The sequence below is a fragment of the Kogia breviceps genome, chromosome 18 (genome assembly GCF_026419965.1).
Source record: "Kogia breviceps isolate mKogBre1 chromosome 18, mKogBre1 haplotype 1, whole genome shotgun sequence".
Taxonomy (NCBI): Eukaryota; Metazoa; Chordata; class Mammalia; order Artiodactyla; family Physeteridae; genus Kogia; species Kogia breviceps.
The window spans coordinates 7,290,976-7,312,666 of record NC_081327.1 but is presented as its reverse complement, the minus strand read 5'-3'; the positions used below and the strand labels follow the sequence as shown (position 1 = coordinate 7,312,666).

At 54.6% G+C, this 21,691-nt stretch overlaps 1 protein-coding gene and 1 non-coding gene across 3 annotated transcripts; both read left to right on the top strand.

The window, feature by feature from the left end:
* Positions 1–1,375: 1,375 nt before the first annotated feature.
* On the top strand, positions 1,376–10,754 carry NOP53 (NOP53 ribosome biogenesis factor). Of its 2 annotated transcripts, XM_059045754.2 has the most exons (13): positions 1,376–1,611; positions 2,069–2,133; positions 3,970–4,078; positions 4,718–4,917; positions 5,241–5,311; positions 6,452–6,547; positions 7,815–7,919; positions 8,006–8,209; positions 8,973–9,148; positions 9,377–9,443; positions 10,211–10,287; positions 10,384–10,440; positions 10,694–10,754. In XM_059045754.2, exons 1-13 carry the CDS (start codon positions 1,391–1,393, stop codon positions 10,698–10,700), a joined length of 1,455 nt encoding a protein of 484 aa, XP_058901737.1. In that variant the 5' UTR covers positions 1,376–1,390; the 3' UTR covers positions 10,701–10,754. The 2 variants fall into 2 exon arrangements, with proteins under 2 accessions (XP_058901737.1, XP_058901739.1); XM_059045756.1 differs by lacking the exon at positions 10,694–10,754 and having other exon boundaries at positions 10,384–10,444.
* On the top strand, positions 9,490–9,600 carry LOC131745648 (small nucleolar RNA SNORD23). Its single transcript, XR_009332383.1, has one exon. It is a non-coding gene; the product is annotated as a small nucleolar RNA SNORD23 (small nucleolar RNA).
* Positions 10,755–21,691: the final 10,937 nt, after the last annotated feature.

The window sequence follows — 21,691 nt, the reverse complement described above, 5'->3', positions numbered from 1 at the left end:
GCTCCTGGAGGGGGAGGAGGTGATGCTACCCATCAGGACCACCAAAGTGTGCGCACGCGCTCGCTCACGCCCGGGGGGATCCCCGCTCGTGGTCCAGCCAACTCACACCCATGGCCACACCCACGGCCCCCGGGACACGCTGGCCTCGCGCCGTCCCCGCCCACGCTCCCCCGGTGGCGCGGCTCCCGGCGCCCCCTGGTGGACACACGAGAGCTAGGCTGGCCGATCGCTGAAACCCCTGCCCCAGGTGGTGGGTGATCAGGTCTCCAGGGCCAAATCCCGGGCCTGTCACCGTCCCCAGGCCGAGTTCCGCTGTGTGAACCCCCGCGTGGCGCCTTCCTTCTCTGTACCTTTTTCCTTTTCGAGTGGAGAACGGCCTTATGAGGCTCTGGATCCCTACGGATGGTTGCCAGGGCCCAAGGGCATCCGAGCTCCCTTCCTATTTGTAAACAGCATAGATTAATTGATTCTAAGATAAAGTCTCAGGGAGCGAGGTAATAACAATAGTTAACATTTAGATCCCGGCACAATCTTCAGGATTTTGTATATATTACCTTGTTTAATCTCCAGAATAACCTATGAGGCAGATGAACAATTATCGCCCCCATTTTACAGATGAAGCAACTGAGGCACAACTATGTAGCTTATCCAAGATTAATGATTCTGAGCCTGTGCTTCTAGGCTTCTAATAATGTATGTTTCTAACATTTCTCGCACGGAATGTTCTGTGCTCCCAACCTCGACATTCCGAAAACTCTGATTTCCAAGATTCTAGGTTTGGAACATTGACAGGTCAAACGTTCTGAGACTGGAAAGTCTCGTGTGCCGAATCTGCCACTGCCGGGTATAACTTTCCTTTTTTAAGAAAGCTAGGGCTTCCCTGGTGACGCGGTGGTTGAGAGTCCGCCTGCCGATGCAGGGGACGCGGGTTCGTGCCCCGGTCCGGGAAGATCCCATGTGCCGCGGAGCGGCTGGGCCCGTGAGCCGTGGCCGCTGCGCCTGCGCGTCCGGAGCCTGTGCTCCGCAACGGGAGAGGCCACAACAGCGAGAGGCCCGTGTACCGCAAAAAAAAACCCCTAAATCTTTAAAAAATTCAACAAATTTAAAATGATACTCAGATTTTTAAAGTATTCCTAGGCGGCCGGGAAAGGTATTTCGCCTAGGGCTAGAGCCCCAAACCTACAACCTGGGGCGGACCGGAATCTGCAGAAGAGGGAGGAGCCATTTATCCTTTACCGAGATAGTAGCCTCCCCGCCCCTTTGCGGCTCCAGCCACCCTACCAAGATGGCGGTAGCCGGAAGTACGTCACGAGAGGGGGCGGGATTTCTGCGTGCGCACGCCCCGAACAGGATTTCCGGACGCCGGAGGCCCAGTTCTTCCTTTTCCAAGATGGCGGTGGGAAGCGGTGGTGGTGTCGGGCTGTGCTCGAAAAGCGAGGCCAATTCTGGCTTCCTGGGGCTGCGGCCCACTTCGGTGGACCCAGCGCTGAGGCGGCGACGGCGAGGCCCAAGAAATAAGAAGCGGGGCTGGCGGCGGCTCGCTGAGGAGCCGCTGGGATTGGAGGTTGATCAGTTCCTGGAGGACGTGCGGCTGCAGGAGCGCACGAGCGGGTGAGTGGGGCGGGACTGCGCACAGCTGGGCCACGTTCTGTGTGGCGGGGTGCGAGGCCTAGCTGCCTGGGGGGGACTTCTGGGGGCCTGGGAGCCCCTGTCCGGCACCGCTGGGGATGCCGAGGGGATGTACTGGGAACTCCGGGTGACAGCCTGGGGGACTTGGTAGGGTCACCGGGTACAAGACGCCCAGTTAAATTAGAATCCAGGTAAACCACAAACACTTTTCTGGTATCAGTACGTACCATGCACTCAGCCTAGTTTAGTGCGTTTTAAGTAGTAAATTCTGCAAACTGGAGGGAGGGTCTCTGGCCTGGAGGGGTCCCAGGCGGGAAGATAGTACTTGAATGAGCACAACAGGAAAGCTGAGCCTGGAGAGGTTAAACCTGCTCCTTCCGCGGCTTCGTACTCCTCTCCCCAACATGTATGGTTGATATTCTGAATTTCCACCTCCCAGTGGCTTGATATCAGAAGCCCCCGATGAAAAACTCTTCTTCGTGGACACTGGCCCCAAGAATGAAGGTGAGGAAGGGTTTTTGTGGCGGGTGTGTGGCAATGATTAATCCTTATTTAGTGAGGCTCCCTCAGCCTCTAAAAGGATCTGTGTTAATGACGTGGCTTGGGTGGCAAACACCTGGAAAAAAAAAATGTCTTTAAAGAGGACCTGGGATGAACAGAAAGCAAGTTAGGGATTATCCTAAAGAACTCGTTTTTTTTTTTTTCCTGAGGTTTCAGAGAGGTCTCAATGCCCAGAGAATCCAGTTGGGATCTGACTTGTTACGTAGATAATCATAAATCAGGAGGTCTCCGTTAATTTGCAGAAAACCAGGTCAAGGACATGCTATAAGGAATCATGCCTGATTTACTCAATAAGATGTTTGCTCTCTAATGAGAACAAAAAGATCAACTTGAATAAGAGACTCCTCTTGACCTGCTTGCTTTAATTTGCCAAAATGCAGGGTTCGGGACCTTCTAAAACAAGTGGAGGAGAAGCAAGTTAGGGTTTGCTTCAGTGAGTAATAAGGTTTACTGTCAATACCTGGAAAAACAGATGAAGAATAATTGGTTTGTTTTAAGGAGGGGCTAGAAAAGCTAAGGGGTCCATTTTAACGGGAAAGCCTATAGCTTTAATGAGCAAAACCTCAGGCTGCTGTAACAGCAGGATGGCCTTTATTAGCATGTATGAGATCAGTCAAGGGATCTGGTGTAAGGGAAATGAAAGGACCTCTTGGGGGAGAGCGGTCTTTGAGTGAGCTGGTAAGGAAGGGGTATTGAAGAGGTCGACTTTCACAGGAGTGAGAAGATCTGCTCTGTGAACAGAAGGGTAAGGCAGGGAGCTACCCTGGTGAACAGGCAAGGAAGTAGTTACAGATTCTGCTTTAGATTAAAAAAAAAAAAAAGTAGAAGGATAACAGCGATTGCATGCTTTCACGGGTGATCACTGTGCTGTGGAATCTTGAAATACAATGGACCCTTGAACAATGCAGGGGTCAGGGGCACTGACGTTCCATGGGGTCAAAAATCCACGTGTAATTTGTAGTCGACCCTCTGTACCTTGGGTCCGCATCTGTGGATTCAACTAACTGCAGATCGTGTGTTCCTGTAGTATTTGCTATTGAAACAAATCCTGGTATAAGTGGACTCTTCGCAGTTCAAACCCATGTTGTTCGATAGTCAGCTGCAGTTATTGGGTTGGCCAAAAAGTTTGTTTGGGTTTTTCCGTAAGATGTTATGGCAAACCCCGAATGACGTTTTTGGTCAACCCAGTACATCTCCGCCAGATCCTGCGAGGTAGGCATTAAACCTCATTTTGGCAGCACAGAGGAGCAAAGTCACTTTCATGAGGTCCCTTAGCAAATGGAAGGATACGGATTCCATCCTAGTATGTTTTGTTCTAGAGTTCTTTTTACTCTTAGGCTTTAGAAGTAAAAGCAGAAAATTCTGTTGTGCTAGGAATTGGCCATCTTGGGTCCTGAGTCCAGCTCCCTGGGCCTCATGTCGCCTGACCACCTGCTTTCTTCCTTGTTAACATTAATCGTTCTGTGGCCTCTTCCCCGTTGCCTCTGGAAGCCCCTTGTCTGCAGGGCTGTGGGTCTGACTCCTCTGTGTCCCCAGCACAGGGCTGCCTCCAGCTGGCCCAGGAAATGGGTGTGGTGTGGGGAGTCACAGCTTGGGCACCCTAGGCCCTGCCCTTGCGGGGGCCTCTTTGCTCAGGTGGGAGCCTAGGGTCAGCCTGGGGCCTCCAGGTCTGTACTGGGATGCAGGTCTCCAGGGGAGCCGGAATGAGGGGAGTGGGAAGTTGGCCTTGGGTAGTGAGGGGGCCTGAGGCCTTAATTCTTTCCTTTCTCCCACCCCCAGGGCTGAACAAGAAGAGGACCAAAGGTCAGAAGAGGTCGCTGCTTCTCAAGAAACCCCTTCGGATCGACCTCATCCTAGAGAACACATCCAAGGTCCCTGCACCCAAAGAGTGAGTGTCCCACCACCCCCAGACCCTCCTTCTCCTCTGGTTCTGGCCTCACGTTCTTCTGTGCAGGCCCTACTCACTTCCTGACCCTAAAGGAATTCTGGGGAGGGAGGGTGATAGGTGAAGGGCACTGGAGGGGAGGATGGGGTCGGATTTGCACTTTGGAGAGCGGATTGGAGGCATTGAGGCGGGGGCCGGGGTGCTGTGGCTGGGCAGGCGAGGATGGGCCTGGACGTGGCTGAGGGCTCTGGGGCTGGAAGAGGGGGCTGGGTGGGCAGCCACGGCCAGGGGATGGGTCAGGCAGGGCTTAGTGACTGACGCCTGAAGTGGGGGTGGAGCGTGGATGGCTGATGGGGCGGACAGTGGAGCGATGTGAGGTTGGTTGTGAGATGGTGTGTGGGGTCCCTGGGAGACATCCAGGGCAAGGGCCCCAGGGGCTCTTGTGCGGTCAGGTCTGGGGCTCAGGAGAGAGGCCTGTGCTGGGGGCAGACATGGGGGGATGGTCTCAGAAGCTGCTGGATCGAGTGAGGAGTAGGAGAAGCCTGGGGAGCCCCCTGTGGAGGGAGGAGGCGCCGGGACACCTGGCGGGGGCAGGGGAGTCCGCCTCACCCGCTGCGCCTGCGCCGCTTCTCCCCGGCCCAGCGTCCGCGCCCACCAGGTCCCCAACGCCAGGAAGCTCAGGCGGAAGGAGCAGCTATGGGAGAGGCTGGCGGAGCAGGGCGAATTGCCCCGGGAGGTGCGCAGGGCTCAGGCCCGACTCCGCCACCCTCCCGCGGCCAGAGCCAAGCCCGGGCCCCAGGACATGGTTGAGCGGCCCTTCTACGACCTTTGGGTCAAAGACAGTGAGTGTCCCTGCCGCCGCGCACCGTGTCTCGGGGGCGCCCTGCGGGGTTGCTTTGAGGGTCTTAGGCGAGTCGGGCGTCTTGAAGCGGCACCGTGCTCCAGCTCGTGCCCCCTTCCCGAGCGGGCCGGTTCCTGCCCCTCCCTACACCTGGGGCCTCTCCTGCTACCTGGACCCCGTCCACATGCTCTTCTGCCTGGCATTCGAAGCCCTTTGGGGTCTGAGAGTCAGTCCTTCCCGGGCCATCTTAAGGGAGGAGGGCTGGGAGGGAGCCCCTCAGGGCCCCGATGTTCCCCCAGCAGCCGCCCCTCGCTGCCTCCGCAGACCCTCTGGACCGGCCCTTGGAGCACCAGGACCCTTTTTTCCTGGAGCAGACCAAGAAGAAAGGTGTGAAGGTGAGAATTGGTCAGAAGGGCGTCCTGGGTGATAGGGGTCAGAGCGCGGGGCTGGGGAGCGTTCAGGCTGTAGAGCCTCAGCGTCAGAGCCCGACCGTCCTGTGACCGGGAACCCACCTGCCGGAGCCAGGCAGGCAGTGCCGCCTCCAGGGCACAGAGCAGAGTGGTGGCAGGTCAGTGGGACATGCTTTAGGGAGATGAGGGAAGCCTTCACTGGAAAGTAAGTTGGTACTAAGGGGCCAGAGACCTGGTGTAGCGAGCGAGCCTGCAGAGATGGGGGTGCAGAGCCTCCAGCGAGGGCGGGGCTGTAGGATGTGGAGGCCCGCTGCTCGGTGGGGGTGGGGTGGGGAGAAGGCTGCGGGAGCCCACTTCGGGCTGTGGGCTTTTATCCTAAGTGCTTTTGCACACTGGAGAGGTGGGATTGTGGGATGCTCTGAGGAGGTGGGACAGGTGGAGGCGGGCACCCCAGCATGGGGGTGACCCAAGGCAAGTCGTCGGGCAGAAGCACCTAGCCTGGCGGGCAGTTGGCTGTGGGGAGGGGCAGGGGGTGTCAGGGGAGACCCCCAGGCTTCTGTTGTAGACGGGGGGCCTTTGCTGGGGTGGAGGCCAGTCGGGCAGGGATGCGCCAAGTCCAGATGGGGAGATGCTGCTCAGAGCTGAGCATGCACTCGGGTCCCCTGGGGGTTTGTTAAAGTGTAGGTTCCGGCTAGCGGGTTTCAGGTGAGCCCAGGGCCCTGCGTTTCTCCCAAGCTCCCGGGGGTGCAGGGCTACGCTCTGAGTGTCTGTCAGCCCTTGTCTGTGGTGTCCTGCGCTGACGGACACAGAACCTCTGCCGAGCACAGCTGCCGATCTCAGTGATGGCCTGACGACCGTACCATACAAGTTTTGCAAGTCTCACCCGTCCCCACCACCCTGGTGACAGGAACCCTACTCAGGAAAGACGAGCGGAGTCCCTGCGTGCTCTTGCTGGGGTTGCTGCGCCCGCAGTACCAGCTGTCCATCGTTCCGGATGCCACGGGCACTGCCCAGCCTGAAGGCCGTGTGCCGTGCCGCCTCCCAGGCCCAGGGTCCTAGCGCTTGTGGAAGCTTGAGTCATGGCGCTCCCAGGCCTTACCCTGCCTTGGTCCTGTCCTCCTCCAGCGGCCGCAGCATCTCCACACCAAGCCCTCCCAGGCGCCTGCCGTGGAGGTGACGCCCGCGGGAGCTTCCTACAACCCATCCTTTGAGGACCACCAGGTACGCCGCCCCGCCAGGCCTCTCACTCGGTGCTTGGCCACTTCGTTGGCATGACCTCTCAGGGCTCGTGGTCCAGTCGGCGAGACAGACCTGCTCCCGGACAGTGATGACCCAGAGTGGGCAGGGCTGGGATGAAAGGGCACAGGGGGCAGCAGAGCCGGCCTTGGGGGTCAGGGAGGGCTTGCTGGAGGAGGGGGCAGCAGAGCTGAGACTGGGGGCAGTTTGTTATGGTAAGAGAGGAAGGAAGGGGGGTGTTCCAGTCGGAGGGAACAGCATGTGCAAAGGCCCAGAGGTGGGTGAGACCGTGGCACCTTTCAGGAACTCTGTGGGACATAAATGCAAAAGGCTTTCAACCGTTGGCAACAAAACATGTGACCGAGTAAGCTTTGTGCAAGGGTGAGAGTAGTTTAGCAACAGGAAAAGCTGGTGGTAAGAGTCAGTGTTTATCTCACAGACATCTGTTGGGTACAGATGTCATGAACAGAGAGAGGACAAACCCCCGCCCTCTGGGAGCTCAGGTTCCCGGAGAGAAATCGAGGTCACTGAGTAGACGCAGGTGCTGCTGTGAACGCTGTTCAGCGTTGTTCACCGTGAGCCAGACTCTTAGCTGACGGGGCAGGGGGCCACGTCCCTCTGCCGGGGAACAGCATCTATGGGAGCAAACAGCGCCGCGCGAAACATTGAGAGGACGAGGCCGGCCACAGGCGGAGGCTCTTGCTCCTGGGGAGATGTTGTCGTTTTCTTCTTCTTCTTTTTTTTTTTTTAACATAATTACTTTATCGAGATAGAATTTCCATCTGTGTGATTCGTCCACCTACAGGACACAATTCAGTGGTGGTTAGTATATGCAGAGTTGTGTGGCCGTCACTGCAGTCAATTTTAGCACATTTTCGTCACCGCAGGAAGAAACCTAATGCCCATCAGCGTCACCCCCCAGTTCCCCGTTTTCCCTGGTCTCGGGCAGCCACCGCTTCTTCCTGTCTGTGTGCATGTGCTTGTTCGGGGCACTTCCTAGAAGTGGAACCCTGCAGTGTGTAGAGACCAGACTGTCCTTTAAGAGGACGGGCAGAGCAGATGTGAGGTTAGGGATTAGAAGCCCCCTTTGGCCGGTGCAGGGAGGCCGGGGGAGGAGGAGGCGCCGGGGCCGTCGAGGGGGGCGGGCTGAGCCCTGGGGTGGAGGTGCAGGTGGGAGGTAAGAGGGCCGGGTCTGGAAGTCCCAGGAGAGGCCTCCAGGGCCTGGGTCCTCACCTGCACCCCCCACCCCCAGACCCTGCTCCGGGCGGCCCACGAGGTGGAGCTGCAGCGGCAGAAAGCAGCCGGGAAGCTGGAGCGGCAGCTGGCCCCGCCGGCCTCAGAGCAGGCCGCCACCCCGGTGAGCCCAGGCCCGCGCGCCCGCCCGCTCCCTGCCCGCTCCCCACCCGCTGCCCGCCTTGAGCCTGACCCGCCCCCTCTCCCCAGGAGTCTGCCTTCCAGGAGATGTGCCAGGGGCTGCTGGAGGAGTCGGATGGGGAAGGGGAGCCGGGCGCAGGCCAGGACGAGGGGCCCGAGGCTGGAGGAGACCCGGCCACAGGAGCAGAGGCCTCGCCCACAGCCGTCCGCCCGGCCTCCGTGGAGAAGAAGACGGAACAGCAGCGGCGGCGGGAGAAGGCCGCCCGGAAGCTGGTGAGCACTGCGGCTCTGGTCTGCTCTGCCTGATCCCACAGCCTGCTTTCTCCCGCCCGGAGCCTGCTTCTTTGGGCTGTTTGGGATCCGTGAAGCTCCTTTGTCATCTGAGACCTAGTTCCTGGCATCCTCCAGATACCTCTGTGGGCTCAGAGGATGCAGCGGGGAACACGTCAGGTCAGGCCCTGCTGCCCCGGTGATGATGTTCGGGGGTAGGGGGTGGGGAGGGTTTATGAACCACAGACAGAGAAAAACGGATAAGGAAGGTCGGTTCAGAAAACAGGCACTGGGCTTCCCTGGTGGCGCAGTGGTTAAGAAGCCGCCTGCCAGTGCAGGGGACACAGGTTCGAGCCCTGGTCCGGGTAGATCCCACATGCCGCGGAGCAACTAAGCCCGTGCACCACAACTACTGAGCCCGCGTGCCTAGAGCCCGCGAGCCACAACTACTGAGCCCACGTGCCTAGAGCCCGTTTTCCGCAACAAGAGAAGCCACCGCAGTGAGAAGCCCGTGCACCGCGACGAAGAGTAGCCCCTGCTCGCCTGACTATAGAAAGCCCTGAAGACCCAGTGCAGCCAAAAACAAATAAATAAACTTTTTAAAAAAGGATTAAAAACCAAGGGCTGTGGAGAAACAGCTGCTGTGACCTGGGAGCAGGTGGAGGAAAAGCCCCCCGGGCGGGGTGGTGCTCCACCTGGCCCCTGACCTCTGACCCCGCCCCCCCCCACCCCCCCCCCACCCCCCCCCCCCCCCCCCCCCCCGCAGAGGGCGCAGCAGGCAGTGGCGCGGGCCGCCCGGCTCCGGCACCAGGAGGTCTTCAGGCTGCGCGGGATCAGGGCGCAGGTGGCACAGCGGCTGGCGGAGCTGGCTCGACGGCGGGAGCGGCGGCGGGCACAGCGGCTGGCGGAGGCGGACAGACCCCGCCGGCTGGGGCGGCTCAAGTGAGGCCTGGGCGGGGGCTCCCTGGGAGGCTGGGAGGGGCCCCAGTCCCCCATCTGGTGCCTTCCTATCTTTGCTTAACCTGGGTCTCTCCGGGGAGACCATCCCTTTCCCCCAGAGTTCTGTGTTCTCAACCCCACTGCCCGGCCTCTTGTTCCCAAGAGGGGTCTTTGGCCCTGTGTCCTGGGCCAGGCTGACCCCCCACCCCCCGGACGCCCCACATTCCCCAGGTACCAGGACCCCGACATTGACGTGCAGCTCAGCTCGGAGCTGGCTGATTCACTCAGGACCCTGAAGGTACCTGTCTGGCCGGGGTGCTGGGGTGCTGTAGGGGAGACGCCCGTGCCTGGTGATGATACCCATCCTTGCTCCCCATGTCCCCCAGGGACTATGGGCGACATCATGGCTGCCCCCAGGCTGGGCTGGTTGGGCTGATGCCTGGGGGCTGAGGGCACGGGGTCCCCGGGGCTGAGGGGCCGAGTGATGGGTAGTTGCAGCCTGGGGCCCTCAGAAGACCGTTCCTCCTGGCCAGGTCCCATTGTAGCCCCTGGTCTCCGGGCCCCACTCTCGGCGTCTTTAGTCCCAGAGGGGTCTTCCTAAAGCTCAAAATAGAGCCTGTTGCTCCCGCACTCGGAGCCTGCTGTGGCCCCCCAGTGCCCCCGGGAGGAAGCCCTGCTCCTCACGCAGCCACGGGCCCTGCGTGGTCTGGCACGCCGCGGGGCTCCAGCCAGCTGTACTTCGAGTGGGCCGACCGCGCACCCTTCTTCTGACCCCGCCTTTGTCCCTGCTTCTCCCCCTGCCGGCCACGCCCATTCCCCCTTCTCCAGCCTCCTTCGTGTTGCTTCTTCCAAACCCAGTTCAGGGCCAGCCCATGGGTCAGTACCTGTCACCCCATGAGCTCAGGGCCAGGCTGAGCCCCTGGTGTACGTGAGGCCAGACTGGGGGCTTTGGCTAATGGGACTGTGGCGCCGACTCCCCGCCTCCACTGGACCCTGTGGGGAGCGGTCAGGGCCCTGGGGTCTCTGCCTGGCACCCGCTGAGAACTCCCTGTCCGTGTCTCGCAGCCTGAGGGCAGCATCCTCCGAGACCGGTTCAAGAGCTTCCAGAGGAGAAACATGATTGAGCCTCGGGAGCGAGCCAAGTGAGAGCCGGGGGCTGCCGTGCGGGGTGGGCGTCAGGAGCCTCTCCGCGCCGGATGGACTCGAGGTCGCCGACTGCTCTCTTCTCCCTCCCCCAGGTTCAAGCGCAAGTACAAAGTGAAGCTGGTGGAGAAGCGGGCGTTCCGCGAGATCCAGTGAGTGGCGCCCCCATTCTCCCCAGTGGTCGCCGGCGGTCCCGGGGCCCCTCCCAGACCCGGTCGCCGTGGCCAGTGATGGAGCGATGCTCCCTTGGCCGGACCCGGGACAGGGTCAGCCTGCCAGGGCCACCGGACCCCAGTCAGGCCAGGGAGGGTCCCCGAGGAGAAATGGAAGGGCCCAAACCGGAAGAGGGGGTGGCACGTGGATGAGGATGTGGGCCCCACTCCCCCGTCCACCCTCTGTTCCCAGGCTGTAGCTGCCGCGAGATGTTGGAGCCCCCGCCCTTCAATAAAGCACCTTCTGACCAACACCTCAGACTTCGCACGTGACTTGTCTCCCTCTAGCACACAGGGATGTGGGTACCAGGGCCTTCGTCTCCACCAAAGGCTGGTGGGAAGCCAGGGCGTGGCAGGGGCCTGTCCAGCGGAGGCACGGGCGGCCGTCTTACGGAAGTAGGCAGAGGAGACAGGCCTGCCGCTGTGGGGTGTGGGAGAGGGGAGGGCTGCACTTGGGTTTCTGGTGGGGGAAGGTGGCCCGTTGCACCGCAGTGACAGGGAGGCGGACCTTGACCGCAGGCGTGTCACATTGTCCAGAGCAGCAGCTGACGTTTGCTGCCCACCTATCCTTTCTCATCAAGCCTCGCGACAGCCAGTTTAGGAGGGCTGGCATTACCTGTCCCCGCCCCGCGTGGCATGTAGCATCTGTTACCTGACCGGGGATTGAACCTGCGCCCCCTGCAGTGGAAGCACAGAGTCTTAACCCCTGGGCCGCCAGGGAAGTCCCCGTTTTAAAGGTGAGGAAACTGAAGTCCATGAAAGGAGGTTGATCCTCCCCCCCACCCCCACTATAAAGGACTTTTAAAAACACTTATTCTGCAAGTAATAAAGGACTGTGGTCTCACTGTGACTCATTGATACGGTTCATACACATACCAAAGAAACGTGAACATCACCCTTGACCTTTGCCCTCTTTTTTTTTCCCCCACTTTCCCTTTCTATAGAAGGGGAAACTGAGGCTCCTGAAGAAGTAATTCCCCCAGTGTTACAGGAGGAAGGAGAGACCCAGGGCAGACGGAGGGGAGAGAGGTGTTTGGGTTTTTGTTTTGTTTTTTTAATATAAATATTTATTTATTTTTGGCTGCATTGGGTCTTTGTTGCTGCGCGCGGGCTTTCTCTAGTTGCGTTGAGCAGGGGCTGCTCTTTGTTGCGGAGCACGAGCTCTAGGCGCGCAGGCTTCAGTAGTTGTGGCTCGTGGGCTCAGTTGTTGTGGCTTGCGGGCTCTAGAGCGCAGGCTCAGTAACTGTGGCGCACGGGCTTAGTAGCTCCGTGGCATGTGTGATCTTCCCGGACCAGGGCTCGAACCCTTGTCCCCCTCATTGGTAGGCGGATTCTTAACCACTGCGCCGTCAGGGAAGCCCTGCCCTCCATTCTAATCCTCTGCAGAGGTAGCCAGCTCTGCAGTTTGCTCTGAGGTGTTCCGTCGTGTTCCACGTGTGAGTCTGTTAAATTACATACGTATACATTAGAAAATAGAAGGGTTTTACTTTTTCTGTGTCTGGGATAGGATCATACCATATGTGCTTCTGTAACTTGCCATTTAGCGCATGTTGGGGAATTTATGTCTGTGTAGGGTGCGTCCTCATTCTTTTTCACAGCTGCAGAGAATTCCGCTGCACAACCGTGCTGTGATTCCACTCACCCAAGGCCCATATTGCTCCTGGTGAAGCTGGAGGGGATACCTGTGTACCTGTGCCATTCCACATGTGTCTGTAGGACAAGTACTTGCAAGTGAATCTCTGGGCTACAGGGAAAGTGTATCTAAAAGGTCATTTGGATCCAGCCAAAATGCTCTCTGCTTATAGGAGCCCCCCCCCCCCTTGTTTGCTCATAGCTTTACCATGGTATGGTCTCACTATTTTTATTTTATTTTTATTTTATTTTATTATTATTTTTTTTTTGTGGTATGCGGGCCTCTCACTGTTGTGGCCTCTCCCGTTGCGGAGCACAGGCTCCGGACGCGCAGGCTCAGCGGCCATGGCTCATGGGCCCAGCTGCTCCGCGGCACGTGGGATCTTCCCGGACCGGGGCACGGACCCATGTCCCCCGCATCGGCAGGCGGACTCTCAACCACTATGTCACCAGGGAAGTCCTCACTATTTTTATTTTATCGTGCATGGTTACCAGTAAGGTTGAGCACCTTTCCATATGATCACTGGTGGTTTCTTCCATGCTGGTTCAAACGTTTGGATCATTTTCCTCCTGGGCTGTTTTCTTGTTTGTTTATAGTAGCTCTTTATTTATTATGGATCCGAAGACTGTCATACATGTCACAGACATTTCTCCCAGGCTCTTCCTTTGACTTTGTGCATGGTATCTTGTCAGGAGTGTCCATTGCTTTTAGTTTTCTGTTAGTCTTCCTCTATTTTTTATCATGGCCTTTAGGCAGGTTGCTCCAGGACAAGATGTTTATAAAAATAGAGCAGGCAATTTATAAAACAAATGGCTGAAGGGAGAGACTAACGTCAGAGCCTCCTCCTTCCCCCCACATCACAATTTAAGGAACTGTTCCTGCTGTTCCTCCCCCTCTCCCATCTTAAAAAGGACTGTTGTACAGGCAAGAAAACTGCAGTGTGCGTGTGTGTATAGGGGAGGGGCCAGAGGATGGTAAGCTGAGGTACAAATGGAAGCCACTTGGTGTCTGCTAAAGCCTTAAGCCCCAGCCTTTGACCCAGTAACTTCATCCTGGGAAGGGAGTCTGAAGAAAGCTGCTGGAAAAAGGGAGGAAACTCTTAATGTCCAGAGATGCATCTGTCAAATGCTGGGATACCCAGGGGATGGAGTGGTCCCAGCTACCCGAGGGCAGATCCTGCCAGCCGGGGCATTAGGCAGAGTCCTCAGGAAGTTCTCACTGTTTAATGTCCTGGGGAAATGCGTCTGTTCCTCTGTGTGCAAAAAACACGGGGTAACAGCAAAGACAGGTTTGCGGGTTTCCCTGCCTGTCAATTACATTTCACTTCTGATTTTTACATTAAAAGACAAAAATTTAAAATGCTGAACTCCAGTTAGAGGTTGGCAAGCTGCAGTGGTGCCCTGATGTCTGCAACTTCTTTTTGAAATGCATAAAATAAAGGGGATGAATGGACAGACAGGGGAGGGACAGATGCCCAGATGTGTGATCAAACAAGTTCAGGGAAATGTTAACGATAGAATCTGGGTGCTGCTGCATACGGGTGCTCCCAGGAAAACTCGCTTGCCTTTACTGTTTGAAAATCTTGCTAATAATTATTGGGGAAAAGCACATTCGGATTTAGCGTGATGCTGATGGAGCCTTAAGGTTCAAAGTCAATTACTTGCACTGGTCCCTTCCAAGGTTCTATACCTCCTTTTGAACTTGTAACTTAACTATTTTTCCTGTAGCGGGTCCCCCAAATTGTAAAAGCTTCAGACACCACAAAACCTGAATCTGCCCAATTGTGGTATTAAAAAAAGTGAATTACCCACCAGTTGAGTGGTGCCTGAATAAATGATAGTGCATCTATACTGCAGAAGGAGCTAGAGTTGGTTATTTAAAGGATGAAGGAGGCCATCTGTAGGCAGCAGCCTTAAATTGTGGTTAAGAGCATGGACTTGGGAGCTAGAGTCTTGATTTCAAATCCTAGCTCCGTTACATACCAGCTGTGTGACCTCGTGAAGGTTACTATACCTCTCTGTGCCCAAGAGTCCCCATCTGCAAAATGGACATAATGATAGTGCCTACTTCATTGGGTTATTCCAAGGGTAGAGTCTGCACACAGAAGTGCTTAGGACAGGGTCCTGGTACAGAGTAAGCCCTAGATGAGTGTATTATAATGTTAGGGAAAAACAAAAATGGGAAAAAAAGAAGTGTGGAAACTTGCAATCTGTGCCAAAGACTCCTCACACATGCTCTTACCTTTTGACCCACTGATTGCACTCTTGGGAACATGCCTGAAGGAAATGGCCGGAAATTTGGGGAAAAGCATAATGCAGAGGCAGGTCAGTCAGAGCACTGTGTAGAATGGAAGGAAGCGTGGTAATGGCCGTGGGGTGGTCCTGGCCACTCGGGGGAGGGAGGCCTCTGCGGCCACTAACCCAGGGGTCGGAAGCATGTGTAATAACCGGAATGTGTTTATGTTCTGCTCTTTTGTGGAATAAAGCAAACAGGATCTGCTCCCATCCATGCTGGGGTTCATTGAACTAACCCCGTGCCCAGAGTCTCTTGGGCGGGGGATTCCAGGAGATGCTTTTTCCATCTTCAGCCTTTTTCCAGCTTTTCCAAACTTTTTTAAAAATAGGAATTCAAAATATGGACATAGATGCCTTGATGTGCTGTTTGGAAGATTAGAAACAGTCCAAATATAGACAATGGGAAATGGGTTTTTATAAGTGAGATGTCTACACAATGGGATATTTCATAGCTGTTTAAGGAAAAAAACAGCTTTGGGGACAATATTTGGGGGGGGGAGGGGAGGAATTTTTAATGATCAGGGGAAATACTTCTTATGGTCTGTCTCAGAGAACTGTTAAATGGGGAAAGGATTATGACCCCGACTAGTTTAAAAATGTAAATAAACACATAGGCAGAGAAAGGCATGTGGGAAGATGTACACCAGGGTTAACAGGGACTCTTCTCAGACGGTGAGTGATGCTAGAGTTGGATCTTCCTCCTTAAATCTGCTTTTATGTGTCTTCTCCACTGGGGCGAACTCGGTGGGCTTTGCCGACCTCCACCCACCCTCCTTACAGCAGGGGCTGGAGGCAGCAACTGCATTTCCCAGACACCCTCGCAGCTGGATTCTAGATGTAGAACAGACCTCAGCAGACATGGACGGCAGAAGTGACCCCAGGGTCACAGCAGGACTGGGCGTTCTTGAGCCCAGAGGTTCCCTGGAAGCAGGTGGGTTCTGTGCAGCCATCCTGGGCATTATCCCTAGAGCCCAGCCTAGGGCCCAGCCTAGAGCCTGCTGCTCCAGACTCCCCTGGTTTTGTAAGCACCTGATTCCCTGTATTAAATCCCTTCCTGTTTAAAACACCTGGAGTGGTTTCCAGTTAGGCTCTGATCCCTGCCCAAGATGCATTGTTTTTATGCTCAGGAAAGTAATTTTTTTAATTCTAAGAGCTTTCCGAGGTCTGCAAGAAACTAAACCATTTCTGTGACGTTTTTGCTGTGTTCATTTGCCATCCAAAGAGATGTTGGCCCAGAGAGGGCAAGGGGCTTACCCAAGACCACACAGTTGCTAAGAGTCAGGGGCCAGGCAGAACTTTGTCCATTCCACTGAGAGAGCCCAGCCTTCCATGAATGAGACAGGAGCACAGAGGAGAGGAGAGAGGGGGATGGGTGAGGGAGGGCAGGAGGAGTGGAAGTGGGCGGGGATCAGCAAAAGGGACCCAGCAAAAGCGGCCAGAGAGGTGGGAGGGAATCTGGGCTGCGGAGGAACCACTCCCACGAGGCTGGACGTGCCCCATCAGGGAGGAGTGTTGGCCAGGAGGTCGGGTCCGGGATGGATCGCTGAGAACTGTCCTGGGGATCCAGGGCGGGGACGCCCCTGGTGACCATACCTGGAGCGGTCTCGTGGCGCCGCCCGTGGTCCTACGTGAACATTAACGTCCCCCTCTCCCGGAGTGTCGGCGCAGACCGTCAGATGCAGGATCTCGGAAGTTCTAGGCCTTAGCGAGTAGAGATGCTGGAGAGACGGTGGCCGCCAGGGGGCGCCGAAAGCCCGGAACCAGCTGGCCTGGAGGTTCCCGGGCGACCCTAACTCCCCCTCCCCCTTACTCAAGACCCCTCAAAGGACCACACTGCAGCAGGCGGGATAAAAGCTAGACGCCCCCCCCCCCCCCACACACACACCGCCAGGCGAGGGGCAACGCTTTTTGAATGGGTGGAGCAGATCGGAGGCGGGGGTCGGCAGGGGTCCTGGACATGGAGAGGTGGTGGTGGGGTGAGCTGTTAAAGGGCGAGGCCCAGAGGGAGCGTAGGAGAGACAGGGATCCCGCCATGATGGGCTTGTTAGATCTCGGTGGGGGCGAGGGCAGGAGGGGCAGAGACAGTTACTCAAAGGTTCTTGTCTCTTTGCTGTAGGCAAGGCGTGTCAGGCCTCACTTCTGACTACTGCCCTGTCCCACCTGCCCTGTCCCTTCCCCCATTTGCCAGGCAGAGACCTTACCCAGAACCTCTAGGGGCTGGCAGGCATCATTTCAGCCCATCCATCCATCACTGGATCCATCTATCCATCTATCAATCCATCCATTTCCATCCACTTATCTGTCCATTGGTCCATCCATTTATCCACGCAACCAAACATAAAGAGTGCATGCTGTATGGTTTCGTTTATTCAAAGTTCTAGAACAGGCCGAACTCACGTACGTATGGTGAGAGAGGATTGTGGTGACCCTTGTTGGGTAACTGACAGGGAAGATGCGTGAGAAAACTTCCTGGGGAACCGGGAATGACCTATATCTTGATATGGGAGGTGGTTAAATGGTGTTATACATGTGAAAATTACACTGATCTGTAACTTTAATATTTGTGCACTATACTGTGTTAAAAAGGTAATTTTTTAAAAAAGAGGATGGTCAGGGAAGGCCTCGCCTAAGAGGTGACATTTGAACAAACACTCCTGTCACCAGCACCACTGAAAGTTCGGAGGCTTCTGCAGGTACCGTATTTCTCAGTGTAGCCCGCACCAAAATACTTGCCCTAGTTCCTTTGGGTACCATATTCACCAGAATATGTCACACGAGATTCCTGCCTCCTACCGTTTGCACCTGTGTCGGTGGCTCATTATGCCCCATGTGAATGAAAGAGGCCTGATGGAAACTCGGTGGGACATTGGACAAATCTGCCTCCAGTGGAAGAAGAGCCTATAAGCCCTACTTTACAACATTTCAAATCGGAAATATGCCCTTTCCCTTTAAGGATGTAAATTGGCTTCTTATCGGCCAAGGTCCAGTCTGCAAGGAAGTGAACCCCCTGCCCCCACTCTCCCCGCTCCAACTTGCCTGAATTCTAAGCGCCTGGTACTCGCCTAGAAAGAGATAAGAATTATCACAGGAAGAGGAAGATAAGAATTCTCCTGGTGTTAACAAATGACTTAGTTTGCATTCCTGTTTCACAGACATTAAAAAAAATAAATTTATTTATTATTTTTGGCTGTGTTGGGTCTTTGTTGCTGCGCGCGGGCTTTCTCTAGTTGCAGAGAGCGGGGGCTACTCTTCGTTGCGGTGCACGGGCTTCTCATTGCGGTGGCTTCTCTTGTTGCGGAGCACGGGCTCTAGAGCGCATGGGCTTCAGTAGAAGCGGTGCGTGGGCTCAGTAGTTGTGGCTCATGGGCTTAGTTGCCCCAACTCATGTGGGATCTTCCCGGACCAGGGGTCGAAGCCGTGTCCCCTTCATTGGCAGGCGGATTCTTATCCACTGCGCCACCAGGGAAGCCCCACATACATTTTTTATACTATTCAATTGTATCCATTAATATAAGAGACTCTCTAATAAGCTTACTAAATATTTTCGTAAAGATGTGTTTATCTGACAAGTATTTACTGAGTGCTTGCGTGCCACTCACCACTTTAGATGCTGGACACATACCAGGAGGGAAGAAAAAACAGAAAAACACGGAGTGTACATTCTAGGCGGGGGAGACGGCTAACAGCTTAAAAAAGAAAACCAAACAGCAAAAAACGAAAGTAAGATACATAGAATGTCAAGGGTGTAAGTGCCATGAGAAAAAGGGGGTACAGAGGGCTGGAGGAGGTGTTGCATTTTTCAATAGGGTGTCAGGAAAGAAATGACATTTGAGCAAAGATCTGAAGGAAATAAGGAAAGAGCCCTGCAACTGTCTGAAGGAAAAGTGTTCTAGGAGTGGGAACAGTAAATGCAAAATCTCTGAGGTGGGGACTTCCCTGGTGGGCCAGTTGTTAAGAATCCGCCTTCCAATGTTGGGGAACTAAGACCCCACATGCCTTGGGGCAACTAAGCCTGCGTGCGGCAACTACTGAGCCCGCGCGCTCTGGGCCCCATGCACCACAACCAGAGAGAAGCTCGCGCGCTGCAACAAAGATCCCGCGTGCCGCCATAAGACCCAACGCAGCTAAATAAATAAAACAAACAAACAAACAAAAGCCCAAATCTCTGAGGTGGATACATGCTAAAATGCAGACGAACCTGGAAAAAGTTATGCTAAGTCAGACACAGAAGATCATGTAGGGACTTCCCTGGAGGTCCAGGGGTTAAGACTTCGCCTTCCAGTGAAAGGGTGCAGGTTCATTCCCTGGTCAAGGAGCTAAGATCCCACATGCCTCGCGGTCACACACACACACACACACACACACACACACACACACACACACACAAAGCATAAAGCAGAAGCAATAAAGACAAATTCAATAAAGACTTTAAAAATGGTCCACATAAAAAAAAAAATCACATATTGTATGATTCCATTTACACGAAATGTCCAGAACAGGCAAATCCAGAGACAGAAGGTAAATTAGTGGTTTCCAGGGGCTGGGGGGAGGGGGAGAGTGGGGAGTGACGCTTAATGGGTACAGGCCTCCTTTTGGGGTGATGAAAATGTCTTGGAACTAGACAGAGGTGCCGGTTGCACAACATCGTGAGCGTACCAAATGCTTCTAATGTTAAGTGTTAGATTAGGTGTATTTTACCACAATTAAAACACACAACTCCCATCGCCACCATTTCCTATAAGAAATGATGACAAGACCATTTTTTTAAAAAACAGGATGTACTCTGTGAATGTACCAAATGCCACTGAATCGTACATTCTAAGATGGTTAATTTTCTGTGATGTGAATTTAACGTCAATTTTTAAAAAAGGAAAAAACTCCACAAAACCCCAAAAAAACTCTGAAGAGCCGTGTCAGTTTTGTTCCGGGAAGAGCAAGGAGGCCAGAGTAGTTGGAGCGTAGTGAGGAGGGCATAAGATCAGAGAGGTAAAGAGGGGGTCAGGACATCTGGGCCTGCGGTCCACGGTGATGACTTTGGGTGATGAAACCGGGCGTGAGCAGACGCTGGCGGGGACCGGCGCCCCCTGGCGGCCGCATAGGGAACAGACTGTGAGGGAAAGTAGGGCAGGGCAGGAGCTCCCCGAGTCTCCAACAGCGCCCGCAGGTGGAGGTGCGGAGGGGTGGGTACATCCGGGATACGTCGTGAAAGTAAATCCACCATCACTGACTGATCTACAAAGAAAGAAGCCAATGGACTCCAAGTGTTTTTTTTTGCCTGGTCTGGAGTTGCCATTTCGAGATGGGGAAGGCCGGAGAAGGAGGGGCCCAGAGGTGGGGTGGGCGAATCAGGACCTCAGGTTGCTGGTGCCCGTTAGACGCCCAATTGTCGGTGTCAAGTAGGCAGTTGGATGTAAAAACCTGGCACTCAGGATGGAAGTATGCGTTTGGAATTTGCATTAATTATACCCCAAACCCGTGAAAAATGCCCATTCTCTCCGTACCTAGTGCAGTAGAGTAGAAATTTCATAAAGCGATTCCTGGCAGCCCCCTCAAGCCCACACACAATGGAGCAGCGAACAGCGTGGCATGGTTTGTGTTTTAGACTTTTTCTTTTGCGCACCCTCCTCCCTCTGGGTCTGACCAGGCTTACCAGTTGTGTCAGGGTCCCCAAACCAGCCCCGTGTTCAGGAATTTGCTAGAAGGTCCTAGAGGAGTCTGTACAGAGTTGATGGATTGATTTCTTTTGGCCGCGCCATGCGGTTTGCGGGATCTCAGTTCCCCGACAGGGATTGAACCCGGGCCACGGCAGAGAAAGCCGGGAATCCTAACTGCTAGGCCACCAGGGAATTCCCTGGAGTTGATTTATTATAGTGACATAGTAGGACATGCAGCGGATCATAATGGGAGAGTCTGGAGAAATCCTCGTGCAAGACTCCTTATGCTCACTCCCTCCCATGAGGACTCACCCTGAGCGCGTTTCCCCAGCAATGAAACTGCGGCAACGTTTCTGCACAGAGAAGCCCATTAGAGGGATTTCCCTGGTGGCACAGTGGCTAGGACTCTGCGTTCCCAATGCAGGGGGCCCAGGTTCTATCCCTGGTTGGGGAATTAGATCCCACATGCATGCCGCAACTAAGAGTTCGCATGCCACAACTAAGGAGCCCATGTGCCGCAACTAAGACTCGGTGCAACTAAATAAATTTTTTTTTTAAGTTATTGGTTTAAAAAAAAAAAAAAAAAAAGAAGTCCATTAGAGACCCAGGACCCAAGCGTTTGGGGGAGGCTATTCACATAGGTACCCTCTACCCAACATGTACCCAAATTCCAGACTTCCAGAAGACAAGCAGACAACAGCAGCATAAACCATATTGTTTTGCACAGTCTAGGCCGACTGAGCATTCTTATCTTTAGGAAAGTTTCATATCAGTGGAGGAAAATGTTTGTCAGCCAATTTCTCCAATGCTAAGCAAGGGCCAACCTTGCATGCAGACTCTTCTGAGGCTAGCCGACCCAAGACTGCTATAGTAACTGCTTCTGGCACTCTAGCTCCCTCACCCCTTTGACGCCTGCAGGTTGAATCTTTATCTCTCCAAGAGGCCAAGTGGCAGCGATGGAGTTGAACAAGATGAGAAGCCAGATAAGGAAAAAAAAAAAAAAAAAAAAGCATAAGCTCTAAAAGAAGATCTAAAACCCTTCAGCTTCTCTAAGAAAATAGAGGAAGAAATTTTAGTGACCTTAGGTTTGATGTAGATACCTTATAGATGACACCCAAAATCATGAAGTATAATTAAAGGAAAAAAATACAGTGGACTCATCAAAATGAAAGTCTTGCTCTTCAAAAGACACTGTTGCATTGGGCTTCCCTGGTGGCGCAGTAGTTGAGAGTCCGCCTGCCGATGCAGGGGACGCGGGTTCGCGCCCTGGTCCAGAAAGATCCCACATGCCGCGGAGCAGCTGGGCCCGTGAGCCATGGCCGCTGAGCCTGCGCGTCCGGAGCCTGTGCCCCGCAACGGGAGAGGCCCACGTACCGCAAAAAAAGAAAAAAAAAAAAAAAAAAAAAGACACTGTTGCAGAAATGAAAAGGCAAGCCACAGACTGGGAAAATATTTGCAAAACAGATACCTGCCAAAAGACGTATCTAGAATATATAAAGAGCTCTTAGAATTTAATAAGAAGACAACTCAGTAAAAAATGGGCAAAAGATGTGAGGAAATAGACTTCACTTCACACCACACTTCATCACAGAAGACATAGGACTGGCAAA